Source organism: Mycteria americana, chromosome 3 (genome assembly GCF_035582795.1).
Source record: "Mycteria americana isolate JAX WOST 10 ecotype Jacksonville Zoo and Gardens chromosome 3, USCA_MyAme_1.0, whole genome shotgun sequence".
Classification (NCBI taxonomy): Eukaryota; Metazoa; Chordata; class Aves; order Ciconiiformes; family Ciconiidae; genus Mycteria; species Mycteria americana.
Genome location: NC_134367.1, coordinates 100,448,397 through 100,471,707, shown reverse-complemented (window position 1 = coordinate 100,471,707; position 23,311 = coordinate 100,448,397). Strand labels below are relative to the sequence as shown.

At 41.7% G+C, this 23,311-nt stretch overlaps 1 protein-coding gene across 5 annotated transcripts in view; it reads right to left on the bottom strand.

The window, feature by feature from the left end:
• Positions 1 to 3,492: 3,492 nt before the first annotated feature.
• THADA (THADA armadillo repeat containing) overlaps positions 3,493 to 23,311 on the bottom strand; it is a 168,671-nt gene continuing 148,852 nt past the window's right edge. For 2 of the 5 annotated variants that reach the window (XM_075496299.1, XM_075496300.1), the window contains exons 37-38: positions 5,855 to 6,024; positions 3,493 to 4,844 (exon numbers count right to left, since the gene is read on the bottom strand). In XM_075496299.1, the coding sequence (XP_075352414.1) occupies positions 4,506 to 4,844; positions 5,855 to 6,024 (509 nt within the window). In that variant the 3' untranslated portion in view covers positions 3,493 to 4,505. Of the gene's footprint in view, positions 4,845 to 4,925; positions 5,563 to 5,854; positions 6,025 to 23,311 lie in introns of those variants that run through there. The other 3 variants (XM_075496302.1, XM_075496301.1, XM_075496303.1) reach the window with 3 other exon arrangements.

The window sequence follows — 23,311 nt, the reverse complement described above, 5'->3', positions numbered from 1 at the left end:
CCGCTCCCGGCGCGGAAGCGGCCGAGGCGGAGCGGCACGGCGCGTTACGGGCTGGGCCCCCGCGAAGCGCCCTCCCAAGCACCCCTCTCCCAAGCACCCGGCGTCCCCGCCGTTGCTGCGGCCCCAGCCCCCGTCAGCGGGCCGGGAATTGCCCGCGCAGCCGCCGGGCGGCCTCCCCGGGCGGGTGGCGGCTGCCGCCGAGCGGAGGAGGGTGCGCAGCGCCGTGGGAGAGGCGCGGCAGCGGCGGGGACACCTCTTCCTCCCGCCCCACCGAAAATAAACTTTTGCCACGTAATTGGTTTGAAACAAAGGTCGGGCCCGCGCTGCCCCGGTACGACCGGCGGGACGGCGGCCGGGCGCGGGCTGCGCGCCCGGCCGCTGCTCCCCTCTTTTGGGGAGTTCGGTTGGGTTTTGTTGAGTTTTTCGTTTTGTTTTTCTTTCTGTTTGGAGTTCGGGAGAGGCTGGCGGGCAGGCGCGGAGACGAGGCGCCGTTAACCCTGCGCCGGCCGGGCTACTAGGCAACCCCCACCCCGTGCATCCTCCCACGCCTCCCTCCCACGCTCACCCCCTACACACCTCCCCACCCGCCGCCAAGGCCTTGTGACCCGCTGGGCTGCGCCAGCCTCTTGCCGAGCCCCGCCGCGGCCCCCGCCCGCCGCCGCGGCGGCCCTCCCGCCGGGCTGCCCCCCGCCGCCGGGACGAGGGCGAAGGCAGCGGCAGGTCCCTCCCGACCGCGCTCCTTCCCCGGGCCGGGAGCCGCCGTGCAAAACACCCCCGCCCTCCCCGCGCCGATAAGGCTGCGCAAACACGACGTGGGAAAGGCGGCGGAGGCAGCGGCTCTGCACCCCCGTCCTCTCCCGCGTTTGCTCAGCCCCGGGACAAATGGGAAAGGGGAAACGGACGGACGTGTAAAGTTTTATTGCTGCTAAAGCCAGCAGAGGCGTTTGATCCTCTTTAGCTTCCGAGCCGGGATGTCAGGCCCTGGAAATCCAAGGGTGCAAATCTGACCACGTCAGCAGGAACCCTACACTTTGAAAACACATTTGCAAAGGAAAGCAACTTCGGGGGGGGGGGGGGTATTACAGCACTTCGCGTCGGGGTTTCACACTCGCCCCGCCGCCGCCATGCGGCTCACGCTCCCATTTGGTTCCTCCTCCTCCTCCCCCGAGGCTGCGGGGGGGCAGCAGGCGGGACCCGCCGGGCGCACCCCGGGCAGTCCGGCCCCGGGTGCTGCGCGGGAGCCCCGGGCAGCGCCTGCTAGCCGTGCCCCACGGAGGAACAAGCCCGGCCTGCGAAGTTCGGGCCGAGCCTAGCAACAAAAGATCGAAAAAACGCCCGGGCAAGACGAGAAGCTGGGCACAAAAAGCCCGAACCTCGTTTCTGCCCGTATGCCGGCACTTCCCCCAGGCAAGGTCCCCGCTCGCCGGCCCTGCTTCCAGCCCCTCCCTGCTCCCGGCCGCGGAGCCGGCGCGGCGGGGCGGGAGGCGCTGGGCGGCCATCTGCCACCCCCTAGCGCCCGCGCCGCCGGCAGCCGGCCCTGCTTAAACGGGAAACCCCGTTTAAATGCGTCCTACCTGTCCCTCCTCCAGCCCCGCGGAAGGGTTACAGCTCCTGGCCGAGCCACAGGGCGCTGCCCCTCTAACGGGAAGCCACCTGCAAGCGGGACTAAGGCGGACGCACGCCGTGAGGTGCATCGTTTCCCACTAGCATGCGTCTTTTCCCATAACCTCCTGCCTGGCCCAGTCGGATTCGCTCGCGTACTGACCCGAAATCAAACTCTTCCTCCTCCCAAACATCTCCGTGATGAAAACATCACCTTCAGAGCAGGCCCTGCCTGCTAGCTAACTGAGTAAACAGTTCATGATGATAATCATGCAAGGAGCAATGTGTCATCGTCCTTTGGAGGAATACCTTGATAAATTGACTTTGATCAAACACACGGCAGATAAGTACTCGGGTGTAAGATTTTGCTAATCCTCTTCTGCACTTGCTGCTTAGGGTTTAAAGGTTCTTGATTGAGTAGTTACATAGTAACTGAAGCCACTAGCAGCGTGTGGTGAAATGTGTGCACGCTGATATAAATTTTTTTTATTTGCTTTCTATAAACTAAGGTGGGATGACAGAGGTTTCAGTTGCATTTTAAAACCATGATAAGGAAGACCGAGTTTTCGAGCTATTTGGTTTACCGAGTAACCAAGTCCGCAAGGCTTCACAAAGTTACTTAAGTTTTATGGTCACGGTGGATCTACTACTATGCTGTTACCGGTCTGCATTTATTCGTTTGCTGATACTGAATATATACGCGTATGCATTTTAAATGCTACCTAATAAAAAAACAAGGCCAATGGTACTAGTCTTATGCTAAGCACCGACACGAGCAAGGTCACACAACCGTGCTGTCATTTTCATGCTATACAAAGTTCTGTTTGTTTTCTACTATAAAAGCTGTTGCTACACTAGTTCAAAAATGTCAGAAAGGTGTGGCAAAACCAGCAGCTGTTAATTAATTGTACAGGGCTTGACTATTTTTAAGAGTGGCTTCCAGACATAATCTGGGCTGTTCTTTCCCCAGGAGCTCAAAACAGAGGCAAACAAATTAATTTTTAGCCTAACTCACACCATGGCTTGTTAAGTTGGGTAGCGTGTGTTCAGTGAAACATCTTTTCATCTCAGATTCCAACATTTCCCTTTTGCCTATTGAAGTCTCAAGTTTCATTGTAAATTACTTATATAAGTAACCCCGAATCCTGGAAACTTCCAGAAAATACTAAACTTTTGTTCTTAAGGAATCTTTTTTTTTTTTAGTAGTGGCTTCGTCTTGTGCAGTTTTCAGAGGTCCACTAAACCTAAATCAGCAGCTTACCTTGATTTACAGCAGATCCTATTTAAACTCAAGAAGTGGGAAGCAATCGGCTATCGGGCACCGCAGCAGCACCCAGCCGGTGCGAGCAGCGCGGGCCTGCGCCTTGCCCTGGCGAGGTTCAGCCAGGCCCTGGCAGAGCTAAGCCAGAGCCCAGCCCTGAGGGGGCCTGAGCCCGGCCGGGCTAAGCCAGAGCCCGGCGAGGTTAAGCCAGGCCCTGGCAGAGCTAAGCCAGAGCCCAGCCCTGAGGGGGCCTGAGCCCGGCCGGGCTAAGCCAGAGCCCGGCCCTGAGGAGGCCTCAGCGCGGCCTGCTCGCGCGGGTGTGTACGGCGGTGCTGCAGCGCCACCTGCTGGGCGTCCGCCGCAACCCGCGGAGCTCCCGTTGCGGCACGGGCCGCGGGGGAGCCGCCCGTTAGCATCGTCGTCAGGCTCACGGCTCATCTGCGCTAACGTGCAATTACGTGTAGAGGCTGAAAGCACGCAGTGGTTTACTGGACACGTTACTCTTCCAAGGAGGCTGAAACAACAACGTATACCGACGTACATCTTTGTTTTGGCTGCGCCCAGCTATGCTAGAGCCAGACGTAAAGTCACAGCCCTTGGCTAAAGGAAGGTAACATACCCCCCTTTTAAATAAATATTTATTTTCCATGTCTCGTTTTCATATTGAAACCCAATTTCAGTTCCCAGAAAAATCCATTTGCAAAGCAGGACAAACACTTTTGTGTTTCAGACAGTGACGCCGTCGAGCACTCGGTGTATTCCCCACAGCTGCCTCACACGGCATCTCCCAAAAGCGAGCACTGCAGCACGGGATCACTTCTGGTACTCTTCTGGGGGCCAAACTCTACTGAGTAGGACCTTATTTTCCAAGGCTGCTTGCAAAGCAATGTGTTCTGAAGTAAAGATGAAACCATCTTGTTCGCAATGGATCAGCTGCTCTGTTTTGAACACAGCGGTCTTCATTTTAGAGCAATTTTATAAAAGTAGTTATTTGATTTACAGGAAAAGAAGAGGCATGCAGAAGTCTAACTAATGCTGTTCCCATGTGTAAAACAAGGTTACTACCAAAGTGAGAATCCTTGCCTTCCTCCAGAGGAAAATGCAGTAAAATTTAAAATGTAGTCTAAAAATTGTCATGGACAAAGAAGCCAAGGTTTGTTTCTTTTCTTTTGGAAACACTTAAAAAAAAATTAAAAAATACCGCATTAATTCAATAATTACCATTCAACATCTTGAAAGGAGACCAAAAAAATCAACTTTTTCTTGGTATTAAAATACGGGAGGTAAAAATCTGGGATAAAACATAACACGACTACAGGTGGCCTGCACATGGATGAATGGAAAATATTAGGTTTAGCTGCTTTACTTCCTACAGTAGCTATAATAAACCATGCTCAGCTGAATGAAATTAGCAAATGCATTTAAAAGGAACAGTCTTACACAGCACATCTGACAAAAAAAAAAAAAATCAATGGACTCATATATAAAAAAAATGTGGTTTTAGCCTGAATACTGAATAGTTCATTGCAGGTTTACCAGGGTCATTATAGCAATCCCTTATTCCTTGAACATCATTAGAATTCAGTCTCCCTGCCCATCCAGTAACATGTGTGCAGCTCCCTGAGGATGAACTTTTAGTAATTTACTTTTCCAGATTTTCATTTTTGCAAGTATCATCAGACTTCAGCAGATTTAATATTTTAAGGCAGACCGATATTCTCTCATTTTGAATAGCCAATCTTGTGAATTCTGCAGTTTTGGAAAATTCTGGAGTCGGAGGTAGTGCTCTAAGAAGGTGTTCAACAAGCTGGGCTTGGTCCAGTGCTATTCTTGATAGTCGATTAAGTTCTCCATGATCTGGTAAAGTTAAATGAGTCGTCGATATAAGCTGTAAAAGGTGCTTACTCAGTTGTCTGACAGGAGTCAACTTCTCTGCCCAAAAATTCACTTCCCCTTTATCAAACAGGTAATCATCTTCTTCCTTAACAAAAAGAAAAACAACAGTGATTAGAAAATGACTTGTGGTCTTGATAGTAATGAGAAAATTATAAAAGATATGAAAGAAGATATACAGAGAAATAATGACAAGAGGCTGTAACAGAACAGCTTCTTTATATTAAAGAAAGGTAAAAATTCATATGCATCATTTTTCAAAGGTTTGAGAAAACGCAGTAAAAAAGGTTCCTGCTTTGCCAAAGAAATTTTAAAAAAATCAGGCAGTTATGGTATAACTCTTGGGAAACAGTGGAAGTAAATAGTAGTCCTAATCCTTAACATGTGCTTGCCTTCCCCTGTGAAACTGTCTTATATTTCACAGAGACCTCTCTGTAACCAGTATGGTAATTTGCTATATCACGGAGCTTTCTGAGTGGATTAAATGAAAAAGGAAAATTGTATCAGTCAGGGAAACATCAGAAAGGCATACCTAAACCACAGGCTTAAGAAAAGTTTCGTAATATATTTCATGGGTCATATTAATTGTCAACAAACTTCTCAAAGATGTAGCTGCTCCTGCTCCTTCCGGTTTACCTTCCAGCATTATTTTGATTTTTACAGTCTTTTCAAGACAAAGAGAGCACAGTGTATTATACAGCATTAGGCTTTACAGAACCAGCATGGCAAAGTTTTTCTTTACGTAAATAATCCTTCTGAAGACAATGACTGACGTGAGCGAGGCTGTTTCGTGTGCTACACAGAACCTGTCATATGGAAGATGGCACAAAGCTACCAAATATTTAAATGACATCTCTGGAAAAGCCTTGCTCATTGGTCTCTTTAATTTTATGCTGATATTACCAGGAAATGGACATCAAACACTATTTTTATTCTAAATACTGTCCACGTGAATTTTTATTTTAAATTGTAAATCAGTTAATACTGGAGTAGTGATCATCAGGCTTCATCAGACGAGATATTTCATTCTATTCCTACCACAAGACTGCAGAAATATAGCAATCCCAACATGAGATAGCACCTGGTTGTTAAAATTACCGGGGCTGAAGTCTCTGAGTCTCTTTTCAGATCGCCGTCTCCCAGCAGCCACTCCAGCAGGATCGGTACACCGGCAGGAATCTCCCCCCACCGCTGGAGCAGCTCACACAGTATGCCAAACGCTAAATCCAAGGCCATCGGAGCATTCACTATCCTAAGTGCAAACTCTGCTGAGAGAAAATATGCATAACAACGTATAGCAAGACCACAAACATTTTCAAATAAAATCAGCACAAAAATGATTTCTTGAAAACAGATGCTGAATTTACACAAACACATTTAGAATGATGAATCATACTGCAAGTAAGTTAGATGAATGTTTACTTCTGTGCCACTTGGGACCTTTTCTCAATTCCAGGATAATACATGAAGCAACTGAAAATGCTGATGCTTAATATTTTTTCCTGCCCATGTAGTGACATTCATTAATTTGGGTTTCAATACACAAAAATGTCTGTTAGAAACATCTCCAGAGACAGTCCTGACACTATTACATGGTGACTATTTTTGCAAAACTGCAGCTATACCTTAGATCTGATTTGATGTTTCACTGGAACTCAAAACCTACAGCACATTATGTGTTTTTAAAGGGCTGGGATATAAAATGAATAATTATTTAGCGTGCAATCTCTTTATATATAATAAGATATACATATATATACACACACATGCACACATATGTAAGAGAGCTCAAGCATGCAAGGCAGGCTTAGAGAAGATGTTAAAGAAGGGAAAGGCAGACACTGTTTACAATACCATCACAGAGCTATATTTATACAGGTTTTGCTATCATGCCAGAATCGTACACAAAGCCATCATCCACACCATATTTCTTCCCTAACCTTCCCCAGTGCTCTCATTTGGGCAGATGCTGTTTTAACTGTGTGGATCCTAGGGCTGCTCTCAATAACGGAGTACACAAAAATGCCAGAAGCCCCGTTTGCACGAGAACTCCAACAACTGCATTCACAGGTATGAGTTTCACCGCTGGTAACATTAATACAGTTTTTCTTTTTCTAATGGGGATGCGGGAAGAGGACCGGAGGAGGAGGAGAGCTAATGAATGAGCCCCTGTAAAATCCCTATTGCTGTAAAATAGATTTTGGCAAAATTCATCCTTGTCCATAGTCACCAGCAAATGAACAACTGTTCACTGAATGGTCTGTCTTCTAAGTAGTGCTATCATAAGGACGTGTCATTTTTGAAGGCTGTCTTTTGTGAGCAGACAACACAGTAGAGTCAGAATTATTTGGTAAAAATCCATACAGACATGAAGGCAGACCTTACTTTTTGGGTCTGAGTGTATTTAAGCATTTCTCGCAAAGGAAACCGGTTATTGACATGAAAGGGGCATAGCAGTGCAGCCGAGACCTGTCCTTCACAACCCATGTTCGGAGCTGCAGCAGGGGCCTCTGTTCTGTAGCACCTCCCGAGGCCTCATGCCAGCTGCAGGTTTTCTAGAGTACGTTGGCACAGCAGAGAAATGCCCAGTAAAACACCAGAACCAGGCAAAAGCGCGTGCCAGCGAATAAGGAAGCGCAGGGAACAACCAAGGGCAAAACAGACCGACGGAAAGATGGGTACATGGTATTTGACAGACCAGGCAATGTACTGAGGACGTTGGGGAGGATGAATTAGTATTTGAGACCATGAGAACAAAGGACCGTAATAAGGAAGGGAGTGAAGGAGAAAGAACAGATGGTCCCTTCTTTATCTTGGAGTTAGATGAGGGTAAATGGAAATCTCCTTGAACAAGCAACAGGAAGGCAAGCAGTCAATCTCTTGGTGACACTAATAATGTTACATACGCGGTTTGTCTCTGCTAGACAGTAAAATCAAATGTTCAAATCTGTTTTCTTCATGTCAGGATTTATCACTGTATCAGGACATCCCTCAGCTTTGTCTGTGAGGGAGAGCTTGCAGGGGTGCACTGCGATATTCCCACACCATTTATTTTAAGTATTGGGTTTTTTAGGTATTGTTTTTACTGACATTTCTTTCCAGGACTTTTTAAAAAAAACAAACAAAACCAAACAACTTGCTTTCTCTGTTGCTGTGCCCTACTTGGTCCGAGTCCGATACTCTAAAGAATGGGTACAATGATTGTCCTCTCTGTTTTGATTTGCTTAGGCTCAGGTAGAAAACACAGTTTCATTCAAGTGCCATGGGGGCCTCAGAAATACAGAGCTGGAAGAATAGAAATGAAAACGGAGTGCGGAGTTCTGAACCTGAAACAAACATCCTGGTTCCGAACACTTGCAAAACACAACATTTTAAACCCAGCTCTTTTGAATTCTGATGATCCTTCGGAGTTTTATGGATGATTACTGAAGGCCTTGTCAATATTTATACGGCATCTCTTTCTTGTGTCACTTTATTTGTATTTGAATATTTAGCAAATTAAGTGATGCTGGGAGCTAAAACACAAACATTATTTCCCACTGCTGTCTTCCTGAAGACAGCAGTCTTCCTTTCCCACTTGCCTTCCTGTTGCTTCAGAGGACTGATTATAGATACAACTGCAGATATTTAAAATGCCTGCCATTTTCTGGCATCTTTTTTGCCTTTTAAGATTCAGACTCCTTAATTATAAATATGGCAATGTTCTCTTTGTGAATGAGAACACCACACTACTGAGAAATGCACCAAAACATATATCGGGGCCTCTAATTCTGTTATCACGTGAACATGCTGAAAACTACCAAGAGGTAGCAAAACAAGTAATGCTGAGGTACTGCTTAGACTGAACTTGCTTGCTAGCAGTATTTCAACAGCATGACACAGAAGAAAAGGCAGTTTTGTGGTCACATAGCATGGCAATCTTGTAGGGAATCCTTGCGTCGCAACAAAGGAAATGGTAAGTTGTTTTTTGTTTTTTGTTTTTTGTTTTTTTTTTTTTTTTTTTTTCCCAAAGAAGAGAAGAGAAAAAAAATACAAGAAAAACATATAAAGGAGGTCTAACACACAGGAAAAACATGAAGACCCTGAACACAGTACCGATCCAAAAGATGCCAACTGCCCTTCTGTGAACTGCAGACACTGATCAACCAAACTCATGCATCAGTTCTGATGTTGAGACCAGAGAAAAACAGAGCAACATCACTTTGATAATGCTGAAACTTAAGCTTCAAAAATTTGGGCAAGAGCCTGCCTACCTTGTGCTAGAGAAGCTAGCACAGCAGCCTCCTGGTACTTGAGGTGTTGACACATATCCAACAACAGATCAAACTCTGGCAGGTGAAGAATTTGTACTTCCACCTGCCCATGCCATGCCATGCCATGCCTCGCCTCTACTGCAGAGCATCAGGAATGGCTCCATGGTTTCCGAATCACTTCCTCAGCTGCCGTTACTTACAGAGTGCACTGACATTAACTGACTTTGATACCAGTTCACACAAATTTGATGCTAGAATAGTTCAAGATCAGATTTGGGGACTACCATTGCCACAAGGACAAGGAGATGGAGCGAGTATCCAAAAAAGCTTGGAGTGCTGAAGTAATACAGATATTGGAGTGCTGAAGTAATACAGATAAGTAACAGCAAGCAAAGTTACATACGTACCCATGATTTAATAGGTAAAAAACGCTTTCAGAGGGGAAAATGTTATTACTTTGATGATCCCCAGCTCTAAAAGTAACAGCAAAGGATGCTGTAAGCATATACAGAATCTTTTAAGATACCCACAAAAGGTATATATCTTCTAAAAATAACTGTACGTGTCTTTACTGACTTATTAACTGTTTACAAGAACTGCTCCTCACATCATCATTTGCCTGAAAATCAGCCCTGTTTTGCAAGAAGCCACATAGTACACATGATGCTGTTTTCATGACTCATGCTATGACTTCAGAAAGTGGTCTGAGCAAACTGGAAGTTCACCAGGGGCAAAAAGGGCAGGTGGCTCTCCATCTCCCCACAGCCCCCTCGGGCCACGGGCTCCTGATGCTTACCTCCAGCCAGCTCAGGTACTCTGCTGATCACCCGGTAAATTAACGCCCAGAATAGCAGAATACGAATTTGGCATGCAACTCGGCGTGTGGGTTCTTCTGCTCGGCTGGCAGGCTGGACTGGTTACCCTGCAGTCAGAATTGGTACAGCTGGGAGCCAGGGAAGGGAAGATCACAGGGCAGCGGGGACAAGGAAAGAGGCCAAAGGGAGAGCGAGACCTCCCCGTTCAGCAAGCTGTTAGCTCAGGTCAGCTATAATCCAAAACTTCCCTGTCAGAGTCATGTAAACAAAACACTGAGATGATTCAAATGACTGAGTATTTATAGCCTTTCATAATGTAAGTAACTATTTAAAGTAACTGAATAAAAAATTTCAAATGACAGATTTCTAGAAGCGGCTCACAGCTGATTACTGCCACAGGAACGAAACCAGCAGAAATCGAACCTGAAGACGTAGCTATTGCCAAACACTGAAAATACAGTAGTGCTCCTGCCACAACAGTTCTACAGACTATCAAAATGGTCTTAAAATTATCCGGTTTTTAAATTCTAAAACATGTATTTGTTCCAACATGCAAAAACATCACGAGCAGGATAAGCATCTCACTAAGCCACTACAGGGCTGAAACACAAAAAAAAATTCTCTATGCCTTTAACAAGTACTTACAAGCAGAAGAATACTACTCCTTGAGATGAAAAACAAAAGATAAGAATCAGGTACTACATGTTTTTTTCATTTTGAGGAAGTGAATTTTCATAAAGGGAAAGGGGTTAAGTACTGCAGTGTTTTAGTCTTTGTGAATCCACCTACATAAAAATTAGACCTCCCACATACACATTCATATACTCCAGAAGCTTTGATCATGCCAGATGTAAATATTTCTTCTAGTAGCCTATTACGTGTCCTCCAACTATACAATTGTTCTCTGTTAAAGCCTCGGTGATATTACGGGGAACTGAAAGGCTGTATTAAGAGCATATACACAGATTTTAAGGACAACCATGATAAAATATAGGCAAAATAGAAAAGCAGAACCTATTCCTTGCCTAACAAAGCATTTTGTAATTGGTTTTATACTGGAAATTGTGAACTGAAGTTAATCTTAGATCAAAGAGTAATGCAATTTTTGTAAACGCATACTGTGTTCAGAACAAACGTAAAGAGAAGTAAAACTGCAAGGAAGCTTAGTGTAACAGTCCTGAGAGAAAGCCTCACAAAGAACAGTGTACCAACAGCAAGGATGTTTTCAAGGAAAACATATAGGGTAAGTTCTTCAACTGGAATTACAGAAAGTATTTTAGGTAGACCAGGTATACTCTGAATTGGCAAAATTTTTTTTTTTTTTTTTTTTGGCACAAAGTGCTGCCTACCTAGGTATAAACATGACTACATCGCTATGCAGTATCTTGTAACACCCTGGTAAAATAAGGTAGTATTCTTGCTTCAGAGGCAAGCCTGGACATTTAAATGAACACAGCTCACTGAATGATTGCTTGGCAAAACTGGAGATTTCTCTCAGGTTTTCTGATACATCACCTTAACCTTAACAAGCTGATGAATATCAAGCAAGAGATCAGGTTCCCATCCGAATGATGGCAGAGCCAGCATCACATTAATACTTGTAAGATTAGATTTGCAAATGGCAAATTTCACCTATTGACTCACTAATCACTTTCTGTTGCATTGAAGGTTTTCTGCTTTTTGGGTGTTAGGTAATAATCAAGCTTGCCCCTATTCTCGACAGATCAAATATAAGAGAACTGAGTGAGGCATTACTGCAGATATATTTTTTTACTTAAAATACTGTGTTTATGTATGCACAGGCTTCACAAAACTTAAAAAGCCTTCCAATTTAAAAAAGAAAAAAATCCCACTGGCCCAACCCAAGAGCTACATAAGCTGGTAAATAAAGTGAGGTTAGAAACGGAATTTCTTATGTTGAAATAACCTGCTTATATGTTCCACTTTGAGCTAGACAGGAATTGTGCAACTCCGCGGCAAGGCAACACACAGGTGTCTTGCCACCAGAAAAACAGCAGGACAGAAGAAAAGCAGTAGCAGGAGATAAAAAGTAAAGGGGTGTTCATACCCACTCAGTCTCCACAAATAATGTTACAGTGCTATCATCCTTCTGGGCACTAAGATGAAAAGAGGACAACTGAGAAGTAAAACAACAAGAAAAGAAAATGCAGGCATGGTAACTGTTGCATCTGGATAGTTGGCAGATGGCTCTTGAAAGGGTGCTTGTGCATTGCACTATGTCAATTTAAGTTACAAACATCAAACTTTCCACTTTTTAAAACGACCATTTATGTAAAATCTAATATATAAGCAGATTCCTTTTTATAGTGTTTCATAAAATCAAAGGCTATTAGATCATTTCTATCCTCTCGAGAAACACCATTCCCTAGATGACGTACAACTACTTCATCTGTTTTCCATTTCCCTGCCCGAGTCTGTTTTATAGCCGTGCTTTTTCAGGATGACTTTAAAAAGAGGCCCTTCCTGACATCATGCAACACGATGTCAAAACACAACACTATTACAAAACAAACTAATCAAAACTAATTTCTTAATAGTTGCAGTCTCCGAGCAGAGTGGCAGTGACGCTGCTCTCAGCTTTGACTTTGATTATAAACAGATCTGAGTTAATAACAGGTCTGATTATGACGGAAACTTACAGCTTAGGACTGAGCAGAAAATTAAAGTTCCTTCTTGAACAAAAAAGCACACGCATATTAATCATCTTTTCAAGCCCTTTTTTGGAATGTGAACAGAACAATATTTTTCAACTCAGTAACGAGATTTTTTTTCCTCTTTTTAAATATATATATATATGCGTACATAAGCTTTTCCCATGCAAGCCTTGCCTCTTATACTCAAAGGGTTTTATTACAAAACAACCACAGCTCACAGATCTTTCAGAGGAAATGAGCATTTGGACTTTACCACTTGCATTACCGCTTTTACAGAACCTCCACCCCAAAGCCATGTTCTAATTTAAACAGCAGAAAACCAATACCCCCTGCGTAAACCCACAGAAATAATGCTTTTCCTTTTGAAAAGGTAAAAATAATATTATTCAGCTAATTGTTTAAAACATTGCCAATGAGAAAGTATATTTTTTAACTCAAGTTACGTATTTATTGGAAAAATGAAGATAAATACTCACAGTTTCAAAATTAGTATCATAGAACTAAATATATGACCGAAGACTTGTTATTGGCATATTCCAACTAAGGAACTTTTTGCTTAGCACTGATGAAGATTACTGAGTGTGAATGAGAGGCACGTTACAGCTCTGCTGTAGCAACACAGGAGATGCATTTGTCTCTGTAGCATAGCTGGAATTTTGAATAATAGCTGGAAAATGGTGGTGAAAGGTTTGTTATTTCAGGGATAAAGGAATAAGGAAAGGGTGGGTAATCAATATAGAAGACCGTACACAAAATTCTTCTCCCCACAATACTTGAAAACCAATATAACTTGGGCAGAACACTCAAATATGTAAAAGCTATTTTTAAAGCAGTAATAGGAAGGCAGGCTTTCCTTCAATGCTATGGAGTCATAGCTGCGACCATCACAGCTTGCATAAGGAGCCTATCAAGATCTTTAAGCTGCTGCCCTGTTTACTCACTTGCAATTAAAACTCTGAGAAGAAAAAAAAACTTTTAATAGATTATTCGCATGAACATGCCATTTAACATTTACCACTTTCAGACTCCAGCGCTGAGCACATACAATTATTTTTCATGTATTCTTTCTTAATTTTCAAAAGTATAACAACTCATAACCTTTACGTAACGGTGCCACTGTGTAATTAATAGAGCTAAATGAAGCACTGTCAGTAAATAATCAGTAGCCAGTCTTTGATGGATGAGCTGATTCTAATTCAGTCCATTCACTTTCAACTTTAATTAGTGGCATTGTATTCTACAAAGCAAACGGTTCCTTCATCCATGTGATGATCTAACGTTGCGTAAGTGGGCTGAGAACAACTTGTAAGGTGTTGAAATAAATTTGGGAATACGAAATAAAAAGTCACGGTGATTACACATTCTTATATAATGTAATTCTTTAAAAAGAAGTAAGTAATATAAAGTTCCCACTGCAAAAGCCACTGATTTTAGCAAGTACCATACACACCAATAAATCTTCCTAAGACAATTATGAGTTTCAATGCAGTAGTTCTCTCTCCTTTTTATTTAATTAAACCAATTGATCTGAATCACTGAGTGTATGTTGGTGGAATTTTTTGCAAGACACAAAATACAGGCATAAAAATGCTATCTATTTCTACATGAGTAAAGATGCAACACTATACTTAAGTTTTTTGGTACTGTAACCCTTGTTCTAGATGCATGCTTGTCGCAGCTGGTGACAACTGCTAAGCAAACTCTTCACTTTTGAATTACTGGAATTTAGGGTAATTTTAGGTTATTGGAAAATTTTCTAATAAACATATAAAAATTTGACCTACTCAAGACCCCTTAGGTTACAATATGCTTTGATCTTGTTCTACATTTTCTCTTGAAACTTAGCTTACATTGGTATGCCTCATCCTTCTTCCAGCAGTTCTGCTCTGAAGGGTGGGACAATGAGAGTAGCAGATTCCTGCAAGCTGTGGCTATTGAGCACATCTGAGTGGAGAAGACACTTGCTAACTTACTGCAAAACATCTGATTCAGGTCTATGTGCAACTTACTGAATGCAGGTAATTTTGAGCAGAATAGCAAAAAGCAACTTGGGAACCTCAGCAACTCAGTCTTCATATCTGTTCTGATACCTTATAATGAAATAGTGTGAGGAGAGACTGTTTTTAAGATTATTTATATTTAATTTTTATCTTTGTTTCATATTACTTATTTAAAAAGCGTGACATTTGAAATGAAGTGACTATAAAATTGTTCTTTTGGAAAGTGCCATAAATCTTTTGGATAGTAATTTATGTCCAACAGGTTCATGATATATTCTCAGCTTCTTTACTGGTCAATTTTCTAAACCCATTTCCTCAGCATGTAAGAGCATATACTTAAAGAGCAAAACCCCACAAAAACTGTTCACTATATGAACACTTGACATAAAAAAAAAAACCAAACACCTTACATCAAAAGCTTCCAGATTGTCTGTCTTATTCAGGTGTTGTCTAAGAGATGAAACTTGTGTGTAAAGAACGGCTCACGTTATTTTTATCTTTTTGCTGACACATACATACACAGATACACAATGCCATAAAAATATCATTAAGTTTGCAAACACATTGTAATGTTAGAAACTACCAGGACCGCAAAACATTCACACTGCAAGTGCATTAGTAACAAATGACTGAGAGGATGTTCTTCCTTTTTTTCTTTCCCTGTCAAGATCCAAATGCCTTCCAATGCCTGTTGCAAGTTGCTTTCGATGCAGTGTAGTATGATCTGTTATTACACAGTTTTCTGACATTCCAGTGAAAAATGTCAGCCTGACTCTCGAGCTGTGGTCTACAGACAGGCAGGTGCTGCCAGGGACCTCCTGTTCAAGAATTCAGTGACCACAGATCACTTAGGGGCAGTCTCCTGCAGGTGTCTAACAGATAAATTAAGCGCAGCCACAAGTCTCAATCCTGAACAGAAAATACCTATCTCCGAAAAATTTTTCAAGAGCATTTTCAGTCCATGAGAGAACCATTTGCTCTTCACAATGGGAAGATGATGCACCAATGATTTCACTTGAGAGTGAGTTGGTTTCAGGACTTTCTTTCAGAAATACTCTGAAATAAGATGAAGCATACATATTCCTCACTCTACTACCAAAAGTTTTAGTCAACATAAAGGCTTGCTGATCCTAATCGCCCTAGTGTGGCTGAAGCATTTCTAGCATCAGGACTCAATGTTTCTTCCCAAGATGATTTTCATATTTTACGTTAAAGCAAGAAACTCACCTCATTTTTCTTTCACACAGCTCTTGCCTCCTAGATGACTTCTGGATTTTCCACCTTTAGTGACCCAGGGCTTTTCCCTTTACATGGGCAGGTCCACACCTCTTTAGACCTCCTCTGGCTTATTTATCTCTCTTACTGAAATACCTGAGGCTCTGGCATTTCCATACAACTGTCATCTAAATGTGTAACAGCTGGGTCAAGACTTGCTAGGAAACTTCTAGCTGTCATCAGGGCATCCTCTAGCAGGGCCAAGTGACTTGGATGGTATTTCTCTATCCCAGACATCTGTGGGGTGGCTGCCTGCAACTTCTCTGCATCTTCATCAGACACAACACGATTCTGGAGGCCTTGGCACGCTCAGGTGGATCAGTAAATCATAACATGGTTTGTATGAATTACTTTGAGGCCTTCTTCCAAGTAAATTTACGGGAGGAGTAGGAGCTGCTTAGTCTTGCATATAATGTGAATATATACACAGACTCTTATGACTGATAATTATTATTCAATCAGTAATCAGAGTTCTTCAATAGAAAGTCTAATATAGGTATCAATGTACTTGTCTAATACAGATTTTACATTTGTCTTTTCCATTTCCTTCAAAGTCCTCTGAGGAATTGGTTTGTGTTTCTTCAACTGAGAAGGAACTAAGTGCTGTGAGTGCTTCCCCAATATACTGATGTGCTGAATGTAAGTGCTCCTTGCACAAGATACCACAAAACTGAAAACATTTGTGTCTCACGTATTAATGCAGACATGAACTACGCAACACCAGGGACTTCCCAGTCAATGGGAAGAAACCTCTCCTTCTATCCTCTCCACATTTAACACATGGCTTTGAACCTTTCTCGTTCCAAATATTCCAGAATATTCTGAACAGGCAAGGAAGACAGAATGGCTAAGTAACCTGTGACTCTCAGTCATTCATCATGAGATGGAGTGCTTCACAAATCACCTGTACTTATACGATGTCCACAGAAAGAAGAAACGGCACTATCTATTCTGCAGGCAGAGTAGACAGCCATGAAGTTTAAAAAATCTTGACTGAGTTTAGATGTCTGATCTGAGACATTATGACCTGTTTCACTGAGGAGTCAGCATCCCATAAGGCTTTAATATTCAACATGCATTTCACTCTGGCTTCAGCTGTATGTGCTCTGAACTCCTGCAAATTATGCCTCCAAGGTATCTAGCTAAGCACTCAGCAAACTAGTGACCACCTTTCCAAACTCTGGTTGGAGTGACTTGCTTACCTGCACAAAACAGCTCTCTGGGAGAGGCAGGGATAGACTGCAAATCACAAGAGCAACACTAAATGGCTTTGGCATGTCCCTTCTTGTGATCCTGGTCTTACTATCACTTTCAACTTTGCAACTGAGGGAACACTGTTGGAGATGATCGTTTCCTATACTGTATGTTCCTGAGAAAATTTGTCTTGTCTTTTGAATTATAAAAGAACAACTGTAAAAAAACCCAAACAGTGATAGTGTAGCTAATCCTTGTTCCTTAATACATGCAGCACAATGAGGCTGAATTAAAGTTGTGCTTCTCCATTTTTGGATACTTGGCTTTGCAATCCTACAAATATTCTTAGTGTGGAGAAAGGGTGGAGGGGGAAGTGGCAATGTATATGTGTAATCTTCCAAGTTTCAAAAAAGAAGAAAAAAAATCTATACCTTACCCAAATAACATGACATTATATTGAAGCTCATGAGTCAGAGAAACAGTGGAGCCACAAGGCTGACTGCTCAGGCACCTGCCTCTTGCAACTAACGGAATAATAGGAAATGGTAGCATCGCTGCAGATGGGAAGTGTACCCCATAGCACTGTTCCAGCATCTTCTATGTAGTCCTAGCCACCAGACCCCACAGTATCTCAACACAGGTCTAATTATCTTGACGAGTTAAGCTCTGGGTTTGACAGTCAGCCTCATAACTACCTTCAGTCCCACTGTCTCCCAAAATGCAGAAAAGTTCCACTTTTATCTCCTTTGTTAATTCTGCTTCTTCCCCACATTCTTCCTCTTTTGGACCCAGTTCAGTCTCCCTCTTGCCACAACTTTCATCAAAGATCTTTCTCCTCCTTTACGCCCTCCTCTCACATTGGCAAGAGCAAGTCTCCTCCCCTAACCAGACTGAGCATCACCTCCCATTCCCTAACTCTCAGTGGTTCAGCTTGACTCTTTCAGCAGTCCACTGAATTTTTCTGATTTAGCTTTTTTCCCTTCCCTAACCAGAACTGATGTCTCATTCCTCCCCATTTAGCTGATGACCCACAGGTATTACTGAAAGCACAGGAGTTTTCATTTCAAGTGCCTAAATGCAGCCTGCCCCAGAGCTGCCCACTTCTCCATTTTTGGATGGAGAAGTGGGCATTTCCATTTTTGCCACTACAGAGTCCTCCTGAGGCACGGCATTCCTGGTCCAGAGCATCCTCAGTAGCCCTGCTGGGAATGAAGGTACGCATTTCAGGAGCAGAGAAATTAAAGCTGCTTAGTGAACACAAAAATCTTCAGGGGTTTTAGCTTTTAGGCTCCTTTCAGTCTTCACTGAATATATATATATAAAGTATAGCATTTTAGAGTCCCATTTCTCAGCCAGATTTGTACTATTTTACCAAAAATATCTTGCTCCAAAGCATACATGTTTAACGGCATTCAAAGAAAAGGCCTTCAATTTTTTTTTCGTAGCCTGTGTAAAGATAGCATTTTCCCCTAATTTCCTATGTAGAATCACGTCTGCTGTAATAAAAACAAATAATTAAAGTAAAAAAAAAAAATACTCACAGTAAGGAAAAATCTCAGTACCAACTAGTAAGGATTAACACAAGTAGCTGAAAAACAGGATTTTATAATGAGAAGTGTTAGGCAACCCTAACAACAGATCATCAACCCTCCTTATAAAAATATACAGTTCACACAATTTAATTTACAAAACAAATTATAAAGAGGAGATGGAGACAGAAAAGCAGAAGGCAGTAAGTTTACAGAAGTCAATTCAAGGTCTGTTGAAAAGGTGCAAGAAACATGGAGGATGAAGTGGGAGGGCAAGTAGAGATGAAGGGAGCACTCAAATTAGTAACAGCTCTGGTGTATTTTATTCAATCAGACTGGCAATCTACAAGAATAAACAACATCAAAGGGATTTTTGTCCCATTTTTTAACAAAATAAGGAAATCAGCAGGCATGCTTCTGTGTACACGTTTCCCACCACAACTTCTGAACCAGCTGTACAATTTCAATCCAGTATAACAAAAAGGATAAGGGAATCCAAAATATTAAGTCTTGTTTCTATGAAACTAGCCAGCCTAGTGAAAGGCTGAAACTTCAGTCAGACATGAGAAAATCCACTTATCTGAAAAACAAATCCATTAAAAAAAAACCAAAAACCCAAGCTCCCTTCATTTCACTGCTCAAGGAACTTTTTTTCCTTTTCTTTTTCTTTTCTTTTACATAAATAATGCCATTTGCAGTTACACTCCACACTAGCATATATCTTTAACATAGACATATACGTCTTTAACATAAAGACTCTTTCTGTCTTTAACATCTTATTTTCCCATCCGCATATTTCAAATGAGTTTGCTTCAGGAAAGGCCATATTCTACTTCACCTTGCCATGGACGGCACTAGTTGAGCCTTCACCACTAACCGTGAGATTCAGGTAAAATCCTCTAATTTGGAGAATTTACCTTTACTCTGTGACAGCCTTCCAACGCATTACAGAGATAATCACGCCAAAAATTAAAACACATGGCAAAAGAAGGCAGCTAACAAGCAAGGGCTGCCTGTATTGCCTCTACTACTTCTATGAATTTGAAATGAAACCATTGATGTGTTTTACAGACCAGCACAGAAAAGAATTCAGTTCGTATATATAAGTACCATTGCACCCTCAGATCCCGTTATCCCTGGGCTCTCCTTATACCCCACTATATTTGCACTCCAAGGTCTGTGCTGACCTTGCATTAGGGGGAGCGTGAAGTCATTGACTACGAAGAACCAAGTCCTCTGTACTTTGGTATATAACCTGAGAGACTATTTCCCATCTCAGTATGATCTTGCCTAATTAAACTCATCTACGCAACACACGTTACATTAGGAGAAGGAAATCAATATTGGGAACATCTTTTCTGAAAGACCCTTGACTTACTCATTAACAAAGGTTATTTGATCCAATGCTACTAGGCTTCAGAGAACATGGCACATACCTGTTTTTCTGACACTTCTGAGAGGTAGTGGTGATGGAATATGGGATGCTAGTGTACTATATTGCAATATGGTGATTTACTTGAATAATGTACATTTGGGAAATTTGAATTAAAGAGGAAAGATATTCTGGAAATTTAATTCTTAGTCATGCTTCTTAATGCCTGTACATTAGACAGAGAGCTTTCAGTAAGTATGAGGAAATTAAAAAAAAAAAAAAATCTATCTTCTGCTGTTTACAGCAAAAGTAGGTTAAGTTGAGCACCTAGGTGTAACGATCTACAGTCTTGAAGTTCTAGTATTACAAAATACAATACACAGATTCTGGAATTAGGGAAGGTTAGTTTTGTTTGGGTATGAACTTATAAGCACAGCAAGCAGAAGTCTACAAACTGTAACTGTGGTCTTCAACACAAATATGAAATCAGCTTGTGTGTGTCTGCACAGGAGGGAAAGTAAAAAGGTAATTAACATAGTACATGAAAAAATGAATGGGTTTTATTAGTCCTGGTAACAAGATATTGCAAGTCTAACCTCCACTGTGATCAAGCCAAGTGTGTAAGTTAATCAAGACCTTCACTAAAGTATTTCTGTTAACACTTTCATCTTACCAGTGAGAATTATTTATAAAACCGTTTTCCACTGCTAGCATGACAAGGTGATCATTAACACAGCACAGACCATGCGAAGGAACAAAATTAAAAACATGCGAAAGTGGCATTACACTGGTACTGTAAGCAACTGCCATAAATAATTCTGCTCCTTGAGGTGATTTCAACAGTCTTGCTCTAAATCTAACAAATCAAAAGGCCTTTATAAAAAGTCTAATTCTCAAAATTTACATTTCTAGGCTTCCCAAGGATGTTTAACTTGCCTTCCTCATGCATGAGAAATCAATTTGTTCAACCAAGCCAGTTCTGAGTTCCCTTTGTAAGAGCTCATTTGGAACTGATTATAGAAAAAAAAAAAAGACGTTGAGCTTTACACATCTTAGGTTTTGAAGTAAGAGCCCATTGTGTCCCACAACTGCTTCCCCCCCCCCCCATCAACACACCAGGAATTAAAGCAACCAAATCAGTGGGAAGGCTATGGCTCAGGGAATCAGGAATACAATAAAAACACCTTTCATTCTAGGGTGCTGCTTTGACTCTGGCACAGGTAGGCACTATCTTGGTCATTAAAAATGCTGAGTGCTGACTTATGTGAAAACAAGCTGGTGGTTTAGGTTAGTTTGCAAAGGTATTTATATTCCCTACCTCACTTCCACCCACACATACACAAATGAAATTCTGTGTGCAAAAATCGGCTTGCAGAAATGTATCATCTCCTCATTCTTGGGGAAATACCTCTCAATGCAAAATAGCGTTGCAAATAAGTATCAATATCCCACATGCACGCCTTGAAATGGGGCACGGACCGTGCATGGGACAAATATTTTGCGTAGGGCTCTGCACAGGTTTTCAGTATCATTCTTGCAGAGGTGATATCTTATGATGCAAAGGGCAGAACAAGAGGAAATTTGCACCGTTGATATCTGTTCATCTCTGCTGCTGAAAGACAGAGACCTTCATTCTCCACAGCTGTTGATTAGAGTTTTCTATAAGCAAAACATTTACAAAAAATATTTTTTTTATTTCCCATAGCATTATACATGCACTTCACAGCATACATTTTTGTATTCTTTCTATGTATCATATAGATATTTAAATTAACATTTCATACATTTAGCTTAAATATGAACAAACTAGATGTCTACAGTACTGAGATAGATAGACTTTTAAAGTTTTGCGCATTTAGGGCTATGAAGTAACAAGGGTATGGAAATAATTCATTGAAAACTTGTAAAATTTAGCAAGCTTTCCAGCCCATCACACGACTGCAGCAGGTATCCCATCTCAGCCTTTATAAAGAACGCCATGTGTGTATGGGTGTGCCTACCCAGGGCTCTCCCAAATCTTTCAGATCAGAACTTCTAGACTACGGTCCTCAACAGCACTGTACGTGAAGTTAATATTCAGGATACCAAAAACATCAGAGATGCTGGGCCATATTCATTTGGACTTCTGCATCATAAGCAATCTGAGGAGGAAGGGGGCAGTTGCAGGTTATGGGTAACTAAAGCCTTTTTTGTGCGCAGTCCCAGTTAGAATAGCACCCCGTTTGTTCCAGCTTTAACCTGTGCCAGGTAATGAATGATCAAAAAGTTACCACCAACTTCCATATCCTGATTTTCAACCGTGTCTAACCCCTGGTCAGATGCTCTGAGAAAGTGAGCTCCCTATAAAAGGAAATTATTTCTTTAAATTGTATGCAATTCCCTTTCATTGCTCCAGTCTTGTTCTTTCCCTATTCCCTTTTCCCAATTCCTAATCATTAAACAATTCTTCTTGAAGTAACAGGATTTCTTTTCTATTGCTGTTTGGCTGACTGTTTTGCAACACAATCTAGGTTAATTTTTTTTTTAAATAACTGTCCCCTGTATCAAATTGCTCAGGTCTGTAGCCATTGGTCTTTCAAAAAGAAAGCTCTTGGGACAGCTTTACCCTTTCATAGCAGCAGTGAAACAGAAGGAGCAATATTAATAAAATTAGAGAACTGCAACAACTGGTCAGAAAAACAATGCAGTTTGTGCCCAGACTTCATTTTTACAGATGAAGGACAAGCTACAACATTATTATTACAAGTTTCATTTCAGTTTTTTTGAACCAATAAAATTGGAGTCCATTTATTCAAATAATACACTTGAACCTTGGTATAACAAGAGCTCAATACAGCAGCAAAATGTCAGACAGATTGTAGGCCAGGTCCTGCAATCTTCATATATCACAGAACCTCTATTATGTCTCTAAATAAATCTGTTAAAATCATGTTTCAGAAGTCTAGATATGATTAAAAAGCTGAACATTTTTGTTGAGTCTTAGCATGCCCACAATTAGCAATGCAGAATGCCAGCTACAAAAAGCAAACAAGAAACCAAACCAACAAAAATCCACTACAACTCTTCATGACCTAGCTGTAAAAACTAGTCCATATAGGGTGAACAATACAATTTATTTTCACCCGGCATTCCTTGACATTCTTTCACACTCTTGTGAACAGAGTACTTTTGTTCCAAAGCACTAGCTCTTCTGCACTTCCAGCTCGTTCAGAGCAAGCACAGAATAGCCCTGTTGAGAAGAATGCGATCAGTCCTTCAGTTTTTGTTTACTCCTGGAGAGGCTGGTTTTGCACAGTTTACTGGTCTGGCTTGCAAAACTATTTTTTCAATGAAGATAATTAACACTGCTACTTACTTTTTCTATAATTAATCCAGGAGTAAAAAGCAAACCAATAAAAGAAACACACACAGTTTGTTTGGTTTTTTTAAAATGCTAAAATAC